The 21454-nt window shown below is 36.4% G+C and overlaps 1 protein-coding gene across 50 annotated transcripts in view; it reads right to left on the bottom strand.

Moving 5' to 3' along the window:
• FAM13B (family with sequence similarity 13 member B) overlaps positions 1-21454 on the bottom strand; it is a 115436-nt gene that overhangs the window by 8381 nt on the left and 85601 nt on the right. For 12 of the 50 annotated variants that reach the window (XM_070570882.1, XM_070570871.1, XM_070570883.1 and 9 more), the window contains 10 exons: positions 20033-20097; positions 17817-17865; positions 17274-17421; positions 14441-14506; positions 12584-12794; positions 11825-11954; positions 11147-11228; positions 9269-9498; positions 7306-7389; positions 6978-7073 (listed from right to left, as the gene is read on the bottom strand). In XM_070570882.1, coding sequence (XP_070426983.1) covers positions 6978-7073; positions 7306-7389; positions 9269-9498; positions 11147-11228; positions 11825-11954; positions 12584-12794; positions 14441-14506; positions 17274-17421; positions 17817-17865; positions 20033-20097 — 1161 coding nt within the window. The remainder of the gene's footprint in view (positions 1-6977; positions 7074-7305; positions 7390-9268; positions 9499-11146; positions 11229-11824; positions 11955-12583; positions 12795-14440; positions 14507-17273; positions 17422-17816; positions 17866-20032; positions 20098-21454) is intronic. The other 38 variants (XM_070570890.1, XM_070570877.1, XM_070570879.1 and 35 more) reach the window with 5 other exon arrangements.

Raw genomic sequence — 21454 nt, 5'->3', positions numbered from 1 at the left:
CAAAGGAAATTGAAGAGAACCGGAAAACAAGACATAAAATGGAAGCGGTAGGCTCCCACATTTCAATAATCACTCTAAATGTAAATGGATTGAACTCTTCAATCAAAAGACACAGAGTGGCAGGATGGATCAAAGAGCAAGACCCAACAATATGCTGCCTCCATGAAACACACCTCAGCCCCAAAGACAAACACAGACTCAGAGTGAAGGGATGGAAGACAATACTCCAAGCTAAGAATGAACAAAAGAAAGCAGGTGTTGCTATACTAATATCAGACAAAGTAGACTTCAAAGCAAAACAGATAAAGAAAGACAAAGAGGGACAGTATATAATGATAAAAGGGACTCTCCACCAAGAAGACATAACACTTATAAATATATACGCACCCAACACAGGAGCACCAAAATTTGTAAAGCAACTCTTAACAGAACTAAAAGAAGACATCAACAACAACACAATAATAGTATGGGACCTCAACACCCCATTAACACCAATGGATAGAACATCCAGACAGAAAATCAACAAGGAAATTATAGAACTAAATGAAAAATTAGCCCAGATGGACTTAATAGATATATATAGAACACTTCATCCAAAAACAGCAGGTTACACATTATTCTCAAGTGCGCATGGAACATTCTCAAGGATAGACCATATTTTGGGAAACAAAGCAAGCATCAATAAATACAAGAGAACTGAAATAATATCAAGCATCTTTTCTGATCATAATGCTATGAAACTAGAAATCAACTACAAGAATAAAGCAGAGAAAGGTGCAAAAATGTGGAGACTAAACAACACACTACTGAACAAACAATGGATTATAGAAGAAATTAAAGAAGAAATCAAATATTATCTGGAGACAAATGAAAATGAGAACACGTCATACCAAATCATTTGGGATGCAGCAAAGGCAGTCCTAAGAGGGAAATTCATTGCAATACAGGCTCACCTCACTAAACAAGAAAAAGCTCACATAAGCAACCTCAAACGACACCTAACAGAATTAGAAAAAGAAGAACAAACAAAGCCCAAAGTCAGTAGAAGGAGGGAAATAATAAAAATTAGAGCAGAAATAAACGATATTGATACAAAAAAGACAGTAGAAAGGATCAATGAAACAAAGAGTTGGTTCTTCGAAAAAATTAACAAAATCGACAAATCCTTAGCCAGACTCACTAAGAAAAGAAGAGAGAAATCTCAAATAAATAAAATTGGGAATGAGAGAGGTGAAATCACAACAGATACCAAAGAAATACAAGGGATCATAAGAGAATACTATGAAAAACTATATGCCAACAAATTGAACAACCTAGAAGAAATGGACAAATTCCTAGACTCTTACAACTTCCCCAAACTGAACCAGGAAGAAATGGAGAATCTGAATAGGCCAATCACAAGTAAAGAAATAGAAACAGTAACCAGAAACCTCCCCAAAAATAAGAGTCCAGGACCAGACAGCTTCTCTGGAGAATTCTACCAAACATTCAAAGAAGATTTAATACCTATCCTTCTCAAACTATTCCAGAAAATTGAGGAAGATGGAGCACTCCCTAACACATTCTATGAAGCCAACATCACTCTGATCCCCAAACCTGACAAGGACAACACAAAAAAGGAGAACTACAGGCCGATATCACTGATGAACATAGATGCAAAAATCCTCAACAAAATTCTGGCAAACCGAATACAGCAATACATCAAAAAGATTATACACCATGATCAAGTGGGATTTATACCAGGGACACAGGGATGGTTCAACATCCGCAAGTCAATCAACGTGATACACTACATTAACAAAATGAGAAACAAAAACCACATGATCATCTCAATAGATGCAGAGAAAGCATTCGACAAGATCCAACATCCATTTATAATAAAAACCCTCAATAAAATGGGTATAGAAGGAAAGTACCTCAACATAATAAAGGCCATATATGACAAACCCACAGCCAACATCATACTCAATGGACAAAAACTGAAAGCCATCCCTCTGAGAACAGGAACAAGACAAGGGTGCCCACTTTCACCACTCCTATTCAACATAGTACTGGAGGTGTTGGCCAGAGCAATTCGGCAGGAAAAAGAAATAAAAGGAATCCAAATAGGCAATGAAGAAGTAAAACTCTTGCTGTTTGCAGACGACATCATCTTATATATAGAAAACCCCAAAGAATCCTTAGGAAAACTATTAGAAACAATCAACAGCTATAGCAAAGTTGCAGGGTATAAAATCAACATACATAAATCAGTAGCATTTCTATACACTAACAATGAACTAACAGAAAAAGAACTCAAGAACTCAATCCCGTTCACAATCGCAATGAAAAGAATAAAATACCTTGGGATAAATTTAACCAAGGAAGTGAAAGATTTATACAATGAAAACTACAAGACTTTCTTGAAAGAAATTGATGATGACATAAAGAGATGGAAAGACATTCCATGCACATGGATTGGAAGAATAAACATAGTTAAAATGTCCATACTACCTAAAGCAATCTACAGGTTCAACGCTATCCCAATCAGAATCCCAATGACATTCTTTACAGAAATTGAACAAAGAATCCTAAAATTCATATGGGGCAACAAAAGACCCCGAATTGCTAAAGCAATCCTGAGTAAGAAAAACAAAGCCGGAGGCATCACAATCCCCGATTTCAAAACATACTACAAAGCTACAGTGATCAAAACAGCATGGTACTGATACAAAAACAGGTGCACAGATCAGTGGAACAGAATTGAAAGCCCAGAAATAAAACCACACATCTATGGACAGCTAATCTTTGACAAAGGAGCTGCAGGCCTACAATGGAGAAAAGAAAGTCTCTTCAACAAATGGTGCTGGGAAAACTGGACAGCCACATGTAAAAGAATGAACATTGACCATTCTTTTTCACCATTCACAAAAATAAACTCAAAATGGATCAAAGACCTAAATATTAGGCCTGAAACAATAAGTTTTCTAGAAGAGAATATAGGCAGTACACTCTTTGACATCAGTTTCAAAAGAATCTTTTCGGACACTATAACTCCTCAGATGAGGGAAACAATAGAAAGAATAAACAAATGGGACTTCATCAGACTAAAGAGTTTCTTCAAGGCAAGGGAAAACAGGATTGAAACAAAAAAACAGCCCACTAATTGGGAAAAAATATTTACAAGCTACTTATCCGACAAAGGATTAATCTCCATAATATACAAAGAACTCACACAGCTTAACAACAAAAAAACAAACAACCCGATCAAAAAATGGGCAGAGGACATGAACAGACATTTCTCCAAAGAAGATATAAGGATGGCCAATAGACACATGAAAAGATGCTCATCATCACTAATCATCAGGGAAATGCAAATCAAAACTACACTAAGATATCACCTTACACCCGTTAGATTGGCAAAAATATCCAAAACCAAGAGTGACAAATGTTGGAGAGGTTGTGGAGAAAAAGGAACCCTCATACACTGTTGGTGGGAATGCAAACTAGTGCAGCCACTATGGAAAACAGTATGGAGATTTCTCAAAAAGTTAAAAATAGAAATACCCTATGACCCAGCCATCCCACTACTGGGTATCTATCCTAAGAACCTGAAATCCACAATCCCAAGAGTCCCATGCACCCCTATGTTCATCGCAGCATTATTTACAATAGCCAAGACATGGAACCAACCTAAATGCCCAGAAACTGATGAATGGATAAAGAAGATATGGTATATATACACAATGGAATACTACTCAGCCATAAAAAAGGACCAAATTGTTCCATTCACATCAACATGGATGGCCCTTGAGGGTATTATGTTAAGCGAAAAAAGCCAGACAGAGAAAGACAAACTCTATATGACTTCACTTATAGGTGGAAGTTAACATATAGACAAGGAGAACTGATCGGTGGTTACCAGGGAAAAGGGGGGGGGGGTGGTGGGGGGAGGGCACAAAGGGTGAAGTGGTGTACCCACAACATGACTAACAATAATGTACAACTGAAATCTCACAAGGTTGTAATCTATCATAATCTTAATAAAAAATAAAATAAAATGAGGGAACAAAAAAACAAAAAACAGAGCTTTGGGGGCCAACCCAGTGGCATGGTGGTTAAGTTCGCATGCTCTGCTTCAGTGGCCCAGGCTTTGCGGGTTCAGATCCTGGGTGTGGACCTACACACGACTTGTCAAGCCATGCTGTGGCAGTATCCCACATACAAACAAATGGAGGAAGACTGGCACAATGTTAACTCAGGGCACATCTTCCTCAAGCAAAAAGAGGAAGATTGGCAACAAATGTTAGATCAGGGCCAATCTTCCTCACCAAAAAAAAGAAAAAGAAAAGAAAAAGCTTCACTGAAATGTAATTCACATACCACAAAATTCACTCTTTAAAGCGTACAATTAGTGGTATTTAGTATAATCACACAGTTGTGCAACCATCACTGCTACCTAATTCCAAAAATTTTATCACCCCAAAAAGAAATCCTGTATTCATTAGCTATTACTCATTTGCCCTCTCACCCTAGCCCTCTGCAAACACTAATCTATCTACTTTCTATCTCTATGGGCTAGCCTATTCTAGATATTTCATATAAATGGAATCATACAGTATGTGGCCTTTTGTGTTTGGCCTCTTTCACTTAGCATGTTTTCAAGGTTCATCCATGTTGTAGCACGTATCAGTACTTCACTCTTTGTTATGGCTGAATAATATTCCATTATATGGATATACCACATTCTGTTTATCCATCAGTTGCTGGACAGTTGGGTTGTATCTACATTTTGGCTATTATGAGTAATGGTGCTATGAACATTTGTGTACAAGTTTCTGTGTAGACATACACTTTCAATTCTCTTGGGCATCCCTGGGAGAATTGCTGGGTGATATGGTGACTCTATGTTTAATGTTTCAAGGAAGTGCCAACCTGTTTTTCAAAGTGGCTACACCATTTTACATTCCCAGCAGCAGTGTGTAGGGTTCCAATTTCTCCACGTCCTCACCAACACTGTTGTTATCTGTCTTTTTGATTATAGACATACTACTAGGTATAAAGTGGTATCTGAATGTGGTTTTCATTTGCATTTCCTAATGACTAATGATACTGAACATCTTTTCATGTGCTTAATGGCTATTTATATATCTTCTCTACAGAAATGTCTATTCAAATTCTTTGCCCATTTTTCAATAGGGTTATTCATCTTTTTATTATTAGATTGTAATCATTTGTTATATATCCTGGATACAAGTCCTTATCAGACATATGATTTGCAAACATTTTCTCCCATCCTGTGGGTTGTCTTTTCACTTTCTTAAGTGTCCTTTCATGCATAAAATTTCTTAATTTTGATAAAGTCCAATTTATTTTTTCTTTTGTCACTGTGTTTTTGGTGTCACAGCCAAGAAAACATTGCCTAGTCCAAAGTCACAAAGGTTTATTCTTCTATTTCCTGAGAGTTTTATAGTTTTAGCTCTTACATTTAGGTCTATGATCCATTTTGAGTTAAATTTTGTGTGGGGTAAGGGTCTAAATTCATCCTTTTTTTGCATGTAGATATCCAGTCGTCCCAGCACCATTTGTTGAAAACACTATTCTTTCCTATTGAATTGTCTTGGCTTAACTTTCAGACTTCAAATTTCTCTTTATGATAATCACATCTAGGAGTCCATAAGATCTACAAATGCTTCCTATAGACTCAGTTTTTAAACATAAACCTGTAGAATTCTAAAATCGCTTTCACAAAGAAATTCAAAGACTATTTATACTACTATGGAATTGTGAAAATGTCAGTGACACACAAAAATACCTTCTAATCAAAGGATAAAATCTGTATTAAATAAACTGTCTTATGTGTAAAGAATAACCCATACAGGATTCCTTGTTTAAAGAAAACTGATTAAACAAGACAGTGTTGAGAGGACCAACTGAAAAAATGGCCAATTAAAACATAATCCATTTGTCTGAGGGCTGACTAGAAAGAGCTCTGAAGGCCAATGTGAACCTTGTAATAACGAGCAGTGAGGCAGACAGAGCCTGCAGGAAACCCCTATGCAAGTGGCTGCTGACACAGAAATGGCCTGGAAGCCTAACCAAACCATAAGCTCCAGTGAATTAATTCCTAGGATGATGCAGAATGGGCTACATTCTGTTTTCTATTTGAGCCTCAGAGAAATCTAGAGCCATACTATCTAATGGTTAATTTGGGGAAAGTACTTAACTTGCACCTAAGTATAGAGTCTCCATTTTTCTCTAAAAATGTACACCAATATGAATAAGCATTATTTTAATAGATTCTTTCATTAAAAATGAACTTGAAAAAAAATCAGTTTATAGTATTGTGCAATTAAGAGCACACCATAGTGACAGCCATCACAAAACTGATATATTTTTCAAAGATGTGAATTTAAACGGAAAGAAACTAGGTGAGGGTCTGAAATATGAGTTTTTTAATTCCACAAAGTAGGTGACCCTGGGTACATCACTCCTGAGCCTCAGTTTCATCAACTGTGAAATGAGGCTATCATCTGCTATGTGTTGTGACTTAACTTGTCAGAATTTAATGACATAATCATACATAAAAATGCTTACAAAAATGCCTGGGACAGGCCAGCCCCATGGCCTAGTGGTTAAGTTTGGTGCTGTCTGCTTCAACGGCCCAGGTTCAGTTCCCAGGTGCAGACCTACACCTCTGAGTGGTGGCCATGCTGTGGCGACCACCCACATGCAAAATAGAGGAAGACTGGCACAGAAGTTAGCTCAGGGCGATTCTTCCTCAGCAAAAAAACCAAAACAAAACAAAACAGCCTGGGAGACAGTAGTAGGCACTTACTATTACTTTCCTATTCTTTTAAAAGGAGTAACCTCACCTTACATATACAATTCTTGCTACCTTGGCTGTTTATCTCTCCAATGTACCACCATAATAATTTTCTTTTAAAGGGTAGATCTTGGTAAAAGGAACTAGATAAATATTTGTGTGTTTTACTTACAAGGACAGGAGTGATGCTAGCTCTTGTCAGCATCTGTTTTACAAGTCTATATCTATCATAGAGAGGTTTAACAATGTGCCTTTCTTCCCTGGTCACCTGAAGCAAGAAAAATGGAAATTACCTAGTCATCAGAAATCTAAAATGTCCAAAACAGTAAGCAATGACTTTCCCTCCAATTTTTAAAAAGCCATTTTAAATAAGCAGGCAATCTCCAAAATGTAGGACACAATGCTCTATAAAACAGCTCTGAAGACTGTAGGCTACAAAAGTGATCCATGCTCTTTTTTAAGATAGAAAATCAAATCTTTTTTAGCAAGAGAGACATTACCGGCCTTCCATGTTGACTTTCATAGTAAAGAAGACTTTTCTGGAGAGAAGTTTTCTCTTCTACCAAATGATCTTTTGTCATTTTCTAGAATTAAAAAAAAAAAAAAAAAAAAAACTTCTATTGGCACCATCATTATTCTCCTCACCCCTACAATGTAAATAATTAGGTTGAAAGGGCAGCCCATCACCATTCTAGCCTAAGCTAAGAATACATAGGTTGCTTACAGATTTGCAAGTAATATTTTTCAGTCTCCTGTAGAAGCTGGTTTTCTAATAAGTAGGTACCAATCCCCTTTGGTGGCTTGATTTATATTTTATCTGAACAAGTTGTGAATACTGGCTTAGCGACCTTGGGTGAGTTACTTAACCTCTTTTTTGTTCAATATCCTAATCTGTAAAATGGGGATACTTCACTCTACCTCATAGGGCTCTAACAAGGACTAAATGAGTTAATTTATGTTGTACAATCATTTACAATAGCGCCTACCTAGCACACAATAAGCATAGATAAATGCCTATTATTTTATTTAATTTTGCACATGGTCTTTTATTGACATTATAACTGAAGTTTTGTGTGTGTGGACAGACACACACACACATGCATACACAGCACAGGTCTTATAATCCAATATTTCTCCTAAACTATTAAGAAAGTCTAGCAGAAGTATAGTAGAAAGACCCTGGAAAAAGCTCAACAGTGTCAATATGTGACTTTAGACTTCTACTCTATGACCTCAGTTTCCCTTCATCTGACAGTGTCTTTACACTGCAAGACTTGTCTCATACCTTTTAGTACTCTAAAGGATAGAGTAGGCAGGACACCCCAAATTTATGTGCCCATAGAACCTTCCCCACTTTGTTCCATAGGACCACTTTTTAACATCCCAATGAACTAATGTTCCACAGATTACCCTATAACACTAGACCAAATGAACTCTCTATTTATTCCCAGGACTAGACAATACTACCTTGTTTCTCACCAGAGTGAAATTAGAGGTAAAAAAAAAAAAATTCAATGAATAGTATCTTCCTTTAACAATATCACTTTATTTACGTATGTTCAGTAGAGGATAGCTGGGTGTAGACTCTGTAAAACATTGTGATTTCAGCCTTAAGCCTGAACCTTAAACCTAGGATAATGAATCTGAATAAAGCTAATTCAATCAAAATCATTTATAGGAAAAGGGGAGGACAGGAGGTTGGTCTAACATCAAATAAAAAAAAAAACAAGATAAATTGGGGAGTGGAGGAATTAGAATTTCTAATCCAGCTCTGCTCAAAGGAGAGTAAGACTCTATTTAGATGGTAAGAGAGGTGTACTCTGTTGTCAGGATAGGAATGCACATCAGGACTCATCACTGCCTGGACAAAAGTTCACCTGAGACCATCCACCTCTGTATTCTCCCAGCAAAACTCATCTGATACATGATTTGGGTTGCCAAATGGTTTGACCAGGACTGCCCTAGGCATGGCTTTACTGAGTGACAGTTCTTCAAAAAGAATTCATTCATTTAATCCTCAATAACAACTATACTATGTTAGTATTTTAATAGACATAATCACATCCATGTAAGTGAGAGCTATTGACAGGACTCAGTGGCAGAATGCACATAATATAACCAGTCAGGGCCTGGCAGAAGCTAAGAGCTCAATACATATAACTATTAAGATACAAGGCGAGGATTCAAATTCAGGTATGTTTCATGTTCTTTACATATTCATCTTGCCAAGTGCCTCCAAAACAAACGAAGAGATTGGCATTCTAGTCTTTTAGTTTTATTATTCAGTCCCTGAATGATGGAGCACTTCTGGCATGCTGATAAAAACATGTTTCTATATCTGCAAGTTTGGGGAACAGACTCAGGCCAGTCAGACTACCTAGACATCTCTATGCCATTGTGTAGTTATTTGGTTTCAGAGACTCTAAAAGCTAGTCTGGGCAAAAATAACAACCCCAAAATTACTTTGATATCTTCTGGAAGACATCTCTCAACCCGTTTTTCTTTCAGTCTTTTCAGAATAAGTTCAAGTGTTGCTTCCTTGGATGGCTTCTTCTCCTTCTGAATGACCCTGGATTCATCTTCATTCTCTTCATCTTCATGGTCTAGAGAAGAGCCAAAGCTTTTTGGAAGAGTGTTACTACGTGGACGCGTCTGAGGTACAAATTCTCCATCAGAGGTTTTGTGTTTTGCATCTACATTTCAGAACCAAGAGGACAGATCAGTAACATTGATTTTAGTTACAATGCAACTAGGTCAAAAGAGTAAGCAAGATATACTATACAACAGGAAAGCACGTATTAAGAGCACACAGGCTCAGATATTTCAAGATCACATGAAATATTTAAACTTAAATTTTATATATTTTACATATATATATATATATATATATATATATATATGCAAGAGACCTCTGATATTCATTCTTTCAACCAATATTCATAGAATGCCTACTATAAAGTCAAACACTGGAGACACAGTAGTAAACAAACAAACATGGTCCCTGTTTTCATGGAGCATATATTCAGAAAAGTAAAAACAAACACAAGCAATCAGATTCATAAAATAATTTCAAAGAGTGCTAAGTGCTATAAAGAAGATAAAATAGGATGGTGTCACAGTGCTAGAAGGAACATGCTTTGTGGAAGAGCAACTACGTTGGATGGGACTGACAAAGGTGGCCTTTCTGAGATGGTGACGTAACAAGGAATAAGGAGTTAACCTAGCATAAAAGATTTAGGGGATTTAGGAGAAGAGCATTACTCCCCAGTGAGGCAAGAGCTCGTGCAAAGGCCCTAAAGCGTAGCATGTTTAAGGAATAGAAAATGAGAAGAAAATGATTAAAATGGGCTAAGGGCAGAGTATGCAAGGCCTTGAAAGCCATGATAGGGAGTTTGGACTTTATTCTAAGTGGAAAGAGAAGCTCACGGAAGGGCTTTGAAAAAGATAGTAACATAGTTTTTTAAAAGATAATTCTGGCTGCTATGTAGAGAATGGACTGTAGGACAGTAAGAGTGGGAGAAAATTGGGAAATCAGCCTACTGCTAGTCAATTTAATAACACCCACTAGTAATACACACAAGGTAATGCTTTTCACCAATGGCTAGAAACTGGCATTAAAGAAGAAAATGCTTAACAGAATTGTAGGGGAAAATTCTAAAGAAGAGGTAAAAGACCTTATCTTAACCACAGATTATCAACTCAGTGACAATAGGGACACTGTCTTCTTGTTCACTGTTACAGTCTCAGATGTCTACAAGTACTTGGTACTTAAAGATACTAAAAATTTGTTGAATAAATTCAAATGAATAAACCAGAATGTGATGCTCCAGATTATAAATCCACAGTACTTGGTAAAGATAATTTTTTACGTTATCAATAGTTATTACAAAGCATGCTCACTAAACACTCACAAGGTAGATATGCCTTAGCAACTGCTGTACTGGGCTGACAGTAACACGAGACCTGGGTTTTGATTCAAGAACACTTATAATTTAGTCTTTGTAATATAAATAGTTCATTATGATCAGATATTCTTAGTCTTAGATGAAATACCTATCAAAAATGAAAACTGCTTAATATATTAAATATATTTCAGATAAACTTTTATCACCTATTAATATACAATCTAGGGCATCTTTCAAAAGAGTATTACTAATAAAAACACAGGAAAGACATTTGGAAGAATATAATACAGTACCGCAACCTGGACCATAACTAAGAAAGAACAAAAGGAAACTTTTTTTTTACAACTATCAAAAATTATAACTATAATTCTCAAGGACATTATTATAAAGAATATTTTTTAACACAAATACATTACAAAAATGGCACATTCTATACCTTTAATTTGCTTCCGCAGTTTGGTAAGCTCTGTCATCCATTTTAATACCTTTGGATTGGCTGCAATATCACTGTACGAGGGCTGAGAAATTAAGGAACAGAATCACTGACACCTTTGTGGTAAGCAATTGTTATTAATTTATTCCTAAATAATATTTACAACTCCTACAGCAGAGATTTCACTTGATCTTCATTTCATCTTACCTTATTTTAAGTAGATAGAGCAGGATATTAAGTAAGGCTCTCAGAGCAGGCTCTAGCAACTGGCTGAAGCCATATCTGAAGATGAGTCTTCTGACTCCAAGTATAGGACTCTTTCCACGTTACATGTTCTAATTATTAAATCTCTCTCTCTTTTCCCCACACCCTTGTACTTGCAGGTTTTGAGGGAGCAGAAACAGAATTAACATCATTTGTCAATGTAAAGTACTTGCTTTAAAAATTCTACAAGCTGTTTTACAATGGAAGTGTAAAGATGCAGTAGTGCAATGGCAAGAATACTGGCCTGGAAATCAGGAGGCTATGGATCTACACAATCTCAGACCCATACGATCACTGTTTCTCTGGGCATCTCAGATTCCTTATCGCTCCCAGGAAAGAGATGGACTAATGCTCTCCAAAGGACCTCTTCACAGTTCTAACAGATCCACCTCACGCTGGGCAATGCTGCAAACTTACTTTGCTATTTCTTTCCCTTTCAAACTGTTCCTCGAATTGTCTGATTTTTTTCTGAAGTTTCTTGACCAATTGATATGGTGTTCTGTCTTCTCTTTTTTCATCTTTTGAACTAAAGGATGATCTTCGAATCCTGAATTAAAACAAGAGGCAAACACTGTGTGTTAGTTAAATTTTCAAGTTATCAATACTATATCTCTTACTGCCCTGATATAACATGATATTATTACCAAAAGTCCCAAACACTAAAGGACAGGTAGTAAAAAGGAACTTACACTATTGCTTCACAAACCACAGAATTAGCTAACACAAGTCGTGATAAAAACAATCTGGAATCATTCAAAAGTTGTTTGGGAAAAGGCAGAAAAGAAACAAAGATATCTAGCAGCTCAGAGCTCTTTAGATGTTCAAACCGCAAAGGAAAGGTTTGACAGTCAATAAATTTAATTTAAAGTTTTAACAATAAAAGCATCAGGGACTGGTGAGCTCCACCTGCTGCTTCCCTTCCAGAGTTCCGGATTTCAGTCATGAATGAATAAATGAATAAATACATGGTGAGGAAATGTCTTTTAGGGAGCAAATCCCCAACACTGCACCTCACTGAATGCAGAATTTAGGGGCCCAAAAAATAAAAAATTACAAAAACATGCTTCAGGAAATAGAGGAGAAAGCTTTGAGCTGCAGATCTACAGGACACAATCTCTTAAAGGACCTGGGTACATAATAGGAATCACTTCTCATAAGTACATAAAAATTACATACCTAGCAAAAGAAAGTGCTTTAGATGAGGATTCCAGCATTTCTGGATCATGTAGGAAACGCTGGCTTTGCCCAAAATCTAAGCTACGGTGTGATAATATTGGAGGACAGTCCTCTTCTAGGGGGTGATGATTCATTCTTCCAGCTTGTGGAGAGAGCTGAGCTTCTCCAGACTCAGAGTCTTCCTGCCAAGACTTAAAAGCAGGAAATGGCTCTGCAAACAAACACAAAGCATAGTACCATGGGTCTCTTGGTTCCAGACGGAAAAAAAGTCACACAATATCAGCTAGATGGTCTTTAAATCTTGTCATTATGTAGTGGAACAGATAATATATATTACATATTTTTTTTTTAAAAAAAAAGGGATACTAGGATCTTCATAAAGCCTACTATAGTTTAAAATTGTCTGAGCTTCATTTTTTAGCCCAGGGTTCTATTTTCACATAAGGAGTTATACGTTAAATTTCTGAACTCAGTCACAAAGCAAGAAAGAACACTGTCAAGCTCTTTAAAATTATATTAAATGTTATTTTTCAAGTAGGGGAAAATCTTCACTTAGAAACAATAAACACTCAATAGTCCTTAGCTGGGAATTTAACTTAGCCAAATGCTGCCAGGTGGATAAATTATCCCTCACTGTCAAGGGGCTATGTTAAGAACAAGTGGAAGCTATACCCCATGCTATACAGAACACTCACCAAATGGAGTTCTCTAGAATCTAAAAGAATTATAACATTTCCAAATGAGCAGCTAACTCACCTGACAGCACCTGGTCTCTAACATTAAACTGTGGTGGTTATTTTCTGTTACAGGACTCCTGTGTATAATATATATTTTAATAATTAAACACCCAACAGTACTATCAAGACAAAATGTAATAGTACTAGTCTTTTTTTTTTTCTCCTGCTGAGGAAGATTCACCCTGAGTTAACATCTGCTACCAATCTTCCTCTTTTTGTATGTGAGCCGCCACCACAGCATGGCCACTGATAGATGAGTGGTATAGGCCCACACCCAGGAACTGAACCTGGGCTGGCAAAGCAGAATGCATTGAACTTAACCACTAGGCCACGAGGGCTGGCCACACTAGTCCTTCTTACGTACATCTATTTTATTGGCGTTATCTTGTATGTTCTCAAATGAAACTATGTTGATATATTTGATATCTCCACACATATAAGGTTTGATTACATACAGAACACATACAGATAAACACACAATCCACAAATATACTCCAAAAACAAAATAACTTCAAGTATCGCTGGAGTCCAGGAAGAGGGGTAAAACTTTTCCATCTATACATTAACTTTATAACTACAATTTAAAACTTTGATGCTATGACTATCAAGACTAGCAAAAATAAGTTTTTTAAGTATTTTTGGATGCAAAGATGGCTTGACAGTGTCAAAAATCAAGAATGATGTTTTTTATTCACACTATAGCTAAAGATTGCTACTTTAGTAATTTAGTTTAACTTTATGCATTAGCAATTTAAAGCACTGAATTTTTTTCAGGGTAATAAGAACATAATTTAGTTAGTTTTTAAAGCCCAGATCAATCTGATAACTAAAAACTGGGTACAAAGCGTGCAATCCCACTATAAACCCAACGATAAAGTGATTTTCAAAGCAACCCTTGTACCTGCTTCCCAGCAATAAGTAACTGGTAATAAACATTTTATGAGAAATCTCCTATGTTAAGAAAAGAGAGAGGTAACAAAAACAGTTTTTTCTGGGTATCATTTTTAACCCAAAACAGTTTTCCTAATATATGGGGACAGCAGGAGAAGGGCTAATAAAAAGGCAAACAAAGTGAACCATAAAAAGGCAAAAAAACTAAACTATGGTGAACCATACTTACCCTCCCCATCTCTCTGCAGATGCATTGTTTTGAAATCAATGAGGGGAAAAGTGATAGGGCATGACGCTAATAAAATGGAAAAAATGGCAAAAAATACTAAAGTGAACACACAGCACAGTCAGAACAAACCATACACATAACTAACACAAAGCCAAAGATACCAAAAACATTTCCCTAAAACCAGTTTAGTCATTCTGCTCAAAAACTTTATTCAAAGCAATTACTACTAACCAAACTTTAAAAACAAACACAAACATACATTTCCATTTCAGCAAGCAAGGCAAAAAATCAAAGTAGTGCTGTTTTATTAAAACTCAAACATAAAACTGAAGAAATGGAAACTCTTAATCAGGTACTGTTTGAAGCTTTTCAGTATAATGGATTTGACAGATAAATATCTCCCTTAGTTTACTCTTTGAAAAGATCCTAGTGTATTTCTTTCAAGAGTTAAAGGAAAGAATCTGAAGGAAAGATGTTGTCCACTTCCATTAAAAGCCAAGACTTAAAAGGCTGCTACAAATTCATTCTGGTGGTAGACATGTGCTACCTGCTTGCTAACTGCAGTTTCCTGACTATCCTTTCAGCAATTCAAAAAAAACAAAACCCATATACTTAGGAAGAGTAAGGTGGTCCTCTTTTTGGAGTCACCCTACTTCTCTATTAAGAGCCACATCAAACAAAGTATATCTCTGATTCCAAATTATCCAGGGTCTAAAGTAATTTGGTCTCTTAAGGAAAACTTTTATTTAGAATATCCTAACTGCTAGTTGTAGAAAATCAGTCTTTATACTTGTAGCAAAGTTGGAAGGAACAACACGGTCTGCTAACAGCCACTCTCCCAAGCACACGCAGGGTTTGTGGCTGAGAAGTTCACTCAGATGTCTACTACCGTGGCTCTCAGAAAATCACTGACTCCTATTCCTGGAAGAGTCAGCAGGAGGCCTACATGGACTTGTCACAGCTGCTGAGCTAGGTGGATAACAGGGCAGATAAGGTGCTGAAAATCAGGATCAAGTAGTCCATAGTTACCTCCTTTCCCTATCACAAGCTGTAAGGGGTAGATTCTGACAGGGAAACAAAAGAGAGCCCAGCATTAGATTCTCTTTGGGGAAGCCTCCCGAACACTGAAGCTAGACAGAGAATGTCGCATCTCCTCAGACAACGGAAAACAACTCCTCTTCTATGTTTAACATGTAGGATCAGGACTCTAGGCCCAAGATTGCACAGGGCTACTTATCTGCATCTTCCAAGAGGAAGAAGTTTAAGTCCTTTGTCAGAATCCCAGCCTTATCTTTCAGAGACTCCTTTCCCACTGTGCCTCCTGGAATGCTCTGTTGACCACCACTCCTTTTCAGTGACTATGCCAGGATAATTAACTAAAGGGGACATTTGATCTTCACTGCCACCAGGATGCTAAAATATCCCCTAACTCTGGGACGCATCTTCATAAATTCCAAACGTCTTGAATAACCCAAAACAAAGCAAATGAAAGACAATTTCCTGATTTAGTGTAAGTTAAGACACATAATATGCCACTGGGCATGCCAAACATCTAGACCAAAAAAAAAGGAGTGGGCGGAGAGACAGCAGTAAAGATTGGCACAGACAATGACTCCGTTGGGGCTTTTTAAAAATTGGCTATACCTTAAAAACAAATAAATAAAAACACTCCAACTGTGATCAGGTGAGTGGACTTGAGGTAGCAAGAGGAGTCCGTGGTACTGGTATTGCAATTACTCTTGTTATTGCCACTGTACATCATCAGCTAACTCGCCAAAGGTGAGATAACCAAGGGATCTTCATCCAAGTAAACAAATACGTAACTTTGTTTAAGACTCCTGAGTTGTCTCATTGTCTCCTTAGCTAGGAAGGTGTATGATCCAAAAGGACTCCTGGATCCAAATTTATTGCTTGCATCCCCCACTGCCAATATTTTATTTGAAAGTTTACAAATATACAGCAAAGTTGAAAGAATTTTACAGTGAACGTTTTATGTACCAATCACCTATATTCTACCATTAACATTTTACTATACTTGCTTTGTAACATTTATCCATTCCATTAGCCATCTTATTTTTACATGGATTTCAAAGCGAACTGGACATATCAATATACTTCCCCATAAACACTTCAGCATGCAAATCACTCACTGGAGCTCAATATTTATTTAGTTTTTGCTCCTTTTGATAAAAAAAAGAAAAACCTATATACAATGAAATGCAAGTCTGAAGTATACATTTGCTGAGTTTTGACAAAGACTTATTTCCGTGTGGCTTGCTTTTAAAATTTAAATTTAAACTTCTCTCCTTTGTAAACATTGTTAGGACCCTACTTGCATATCTTCATAACCTAATACAGAGATACAAGGATATGGGGCAATATTTGCTTAGAAATGCCACTGAAGATCATTAAAAAAAAAAAGTATTCCTGAAGATCATAAAGAAAAGGTAGCTATATATAAGCCCTCTGTTTAGAAGTGCTGAGACCCCCAAGCCCCAACATAGTGGACTTTCAAAGACTGGGCAATAGCACCTGGTTTAACAACTAACAAAAGCCTATCCTGGGTGGTTTTATTTTTTTAATCAGATCTAACATCCATCTTTAAAGCTAATGTATCAAATAATAACTTCTAGTTCATACAAGATAGTTGCCCCATAATCTCATCAGTGCATTTGAATAAAAGCACTCACTAGCTCTTCCTATATGAAAAAGAGAACAGAAAAATTGAAATGAAAAATGTTATCCAGAAAAGGGCAGTAATCTCATTACTGCTTTGGGTAATTTCAGTTACAAATAACACTATCAGGGAAATAATGCGTATGGGTAAAATTACCTTCCCATTTATCACCATCAGAAACATTCTTCAGATCTAAATGTGGAATTTGGACACATGCTGCTTCCCCTTGAACACCAACACTTTGAGCTCCTGGCACTTCTGATTCAGTGTTGGCATTCAAATCACATATCTTGCTACTAGACTCCTGTATTTTAAAATAAAAAATACATTTCACAACCATGAAGTTTTTCACACCCAGCTTAAAGATAACCAGCATATATCCTTCTGCTTCACTAGTTTATTAAGCCTGTACAGTCAACTGTCCCATTCCTACCATCCAAACTATTTTCAAACATAAATTTGCAATTTTATAATATATCTTATTGGGAGACAAAGTTTGGATCCCAAATTCAGGAAAGTGTTTTGATAACCAAGCTTCTTGTAACCAAAAATGGCAAATTAAATTGCTGCCCAATTGTAAAACACTTGGTAAGAGTATCTCTATTTAAATTTCCTTTAAACCTATTCAACCTAACATAATAATTGGTAGATTACATCTACTCGAATTTTTAAGAACCAGAAAAGAAAAGCAATTCTTACCAGAATCAAATGTGACAGTTTACCACTGCCAAATGACACACATTCTTTCCTAAAAATATAAGTAAAGTAATTAGTCTTTTAAGAACAAATAGGTTACTATCATTGCATATTTCTTACCTAGATTCCTCTCTTCTCCACAGAGCTAGCATTTACAGTGTGAGAGAAGAAAATGACAAGAGAACATAGGCCATTCTTTGGAGCCCTATATCTGAAAATCACACACCACTGAAAAGATCCACAGAATCACTTCAGGTTTAGAAAAATTAAGTTAACACTCACCACCCTCCCAGACAACCACCCCTCAAAAGAACATTTTAAAAGGAAAAATAAAATCTACAGTAAGTGGAAACCAAAAGGACTGAATGTATAATGGAAAAGATTTTGTAAAATAAATATGAGTTTTAACCAAATAGCTCTATTCTTCCCCACTCTGGGACGTGTTTTTTCTTTTAAAGAGGATTTTTAAAGGTACAGCTATGTTCTATATTTTAAATATTGTGTTCTATCACAATCAAAACAAGGTTACTACTTCTAAACCTCTCCTTCCTCAAAACATAATGATAACAAGTAAAAAGAACATTTTTAAAAATTTCAATTCACCTTTTAATCCCCCAGAAAAACTAATCCCTATTTAGAAAGTGTTACAGCAAGCTGTCACAAATGATCTCTACCTATTTGACCAGTCAGATCATCTAGTATCATAGTAGGTTATCAATATGCCTATTGTGGGAAAGTTCTTCTCCCCAGAGATACTGTGGTAATGTACAAGGATACACACAAGTGCTATGAACCCTGCCATAAAAAGAGTGTGCACTCAGAAGACAGGTCTTGATCTAAATATGGCAGTCATCTCCTCATATCCCTAATTACCTTATTCTTGCTGAGAATGAGAAACAAACTAAATTCCTTGGCAAGCTCAAAAGCCTTCCTCTGGTTAGAGTGGGAGCAAATGGTGAGATGAGCTAAATTCTACCTCACACACTAAAAGAGCTAATCACCTAAATTTGAGAAACGAGTGTTAAACATGCAAAATGTAATCCAGCTAACCAGGAAATAATTTGGATCTAAAAACAAGTTTGCTAACCTACACACAAGTTGAAGAGAAAAGAGCTTTTTCCAAAAAGATTGAGTCCTCACTAAAAGGATCCTTATTGTTCTACCAAATCCAGATGTCATCATTCTGGAGATGCCTGTTAATGCTGTTAATCTTATATCTTCAGCCCATAGCTCCAATACTCCCTGGGCTGGAAGAGGATCATTCCTGCCTTCTGAAAGGAAGCACAAGGAACTGCTGTAAGCAGGAAATCTGTGGACCTTCAGAGTATGGGGATGCTCCAGAGACATGGCTCCAAAGAATTTACTTACCCTCAGAGAAAAAGTTTCCTACCCACAATTAAGAGAGACAAGGGCATTAATGCAAGTTTACCATTGCCAACAGACCATAGCCAAATTACTAATGCTGTGTGGAATTTCTCAGTATTTTCAATCTAGTCTGCAACTTCATTACTGATGTGTTTTCAGAATATCAAATCATCTTTCCTAAGAAAATTATAACATACTTCTTGGCAACATCTTCCAGAATCATAAAAAGAGTAACAAGACCCAAAACCTAGCCAGTGACTTAAACTATTACAGAAAGCTTCTGTTCAAAGGGACACTATCTATAAAATATCTATCTGTGAAGACTACATCTGGCTGAAATACTCATTGCCTCAGGTATCCCCCTCCCATTACTGCTGGCCAAGAAGGTAAATAAGCAACTGTCTAAGACTGTACTGGGACACCAAAGAGGAATTCAAAGAGGAAGAAAAACATCCTATACGTATTTGCTGAAGCAAATATGTTACAGTCGTTCAGTTAACTATCCATAGTTCCAAGACTATGAACTAACTCACTGAAAGGTATATTCAGAATATCAATAAATTCTCAATTGTTCTACAAATCAACTGAAAAAACTGTCTCCAAGAAGGTTGTGTTCTTCTCTCCAAATGTTTTCCAAGTTATAACTAATGTCTGTCTGAAGCTGCAACCTCTCTGAATATTTATGGACATTTAATATGTTTTATGCTTACCATTAAAACAAGAATCTTGGTTTTTTAGATTATCTAAAATGTATGTTGTAAAGGATAGATTCATCTAAAAATTTCATCCCAAAATTCGTAAGGGACTCCAATTCTCAAAATGATTAATTAACAACAACAGGAGAAAATGCTTACCTCTCAAGATAGCCATCTTCACTATCACCGTGGTCACTGCATGGCTCTAACAGTATACCTACAGACTGACAAAAAGAAGCACTGTATTAATGGAGCTCACAACACTCATAAATGAGAGGAAGTTATCAATCTAAATTAGGATATTCAATTACAAGTTAGTCAAATACTCATCCTTAACTACTATTTATAATAAATAGTCTATACGTGTTGGCATCTCTTTTTACAGAGTAATTTATCTTCCTCAAAACCCGAGTCGTGTGTGTGTGTATGTGTGTGTATGTGTGTGTGTGTGTGTGTGTGTGTGTGTGTGTGTGTATAATGGGGACCCTGCATTTCTCGCTACCCTATTAGATAAAAGGTACTGCTGCTACTATCACATTCCTTTTCCTTCTTTAGAATTCTTTCCTCCAAAGATGATGGTCTTGTGGTCCCACTAGCTAACTGCTGCTGCCTTTTCTCCTCAGCTGCAAAACGTGTAAGTTGGTAACTTCCTACCAAGGTAACAGAGGAGTCATGTAGTTCACCAGATTCCTCTATTACATATATTTGAAAAAACAATTATGAACTTCAGGAAATATGAGAATGCTCCCCCATTTTCCAATGGGCTTAGTGACACCATCCCATCTCTATTCCTCCTTAAAATAAATACCTAACAAATCTAAAAGAAACGTCCTGTGCATTAGTACAAACTATGTAAACTTTTTAATGTTTTTGATGATTACCTCTGAAATCAACAAAAGGTTTGATTCTTCTTAGACTCTTCTTAAGAAACTACCACTTGTCCAGTTTTGTTTAGTATGAAAGACAGTCCATAATTATCTGAAAAAAGCTACTAAAGTATTTTTCCCTTTCAAACTATGTATCTCTGTGAGGCTAAATTTTCTTCAGACTCTTAAAACAAAAGAACTTATAGCAAAAGATTGAATGTAGAAGCACTTATGAGAATCTAGCTGACTTCTATTAAGTCAGACAGGCATTAAAAATATTCAGAAACATGTAAAACAAGGCCACTCCTCAAAATAACATTTTTCGAAAGTAGCTGCTTTTTGACAGAAATACAAGGGAAAGGAAACAATAGAAATACAGAACTGGGAAACAAAAGACAAAAAGGCAATATTAAGCCCTCATATATCAATAATCACTCTAAATGAAAACGGACTGAATTCACCAATCGAAAGACACAGAGTGGCAGATGAATTAAAAAGCAGACCCAACAATATGGCTGCCTCCAGGAAACACATCTCAGCTCTAAAGACAAATATAGGTTCAGAGTGAAGGATGGAAGGTGATACTCCAGGCAAATGGCAAGCAAAAGAAAGCAGGTTTAGTCACACTTATATCAGACAAAGCAGACTTTACAATAAAAAAGATAATGAGAGACAAAGATGGGCATTATATAATGATAAAAGGGACATTCCACCA

This window comes from Equus przewalskii, chromosome 13, assembly GCF_037783145.1.
Source record: "Equus przewalskii isolate Varuska chromosome 13, EquPr2, whole genome shotgun sequence".
NCBI classification, from domain to species: domain Eukaryota; kingdom Metazoa; phylum Chordata; class Mammalia; order Perissodactyla; family Equidae; genus Equus; species Equus przewalskii.
Note: the sequence above shows the minus strand (reverse complement) of the source record. Positions and strands in the feature narration are given on the sequence as shown.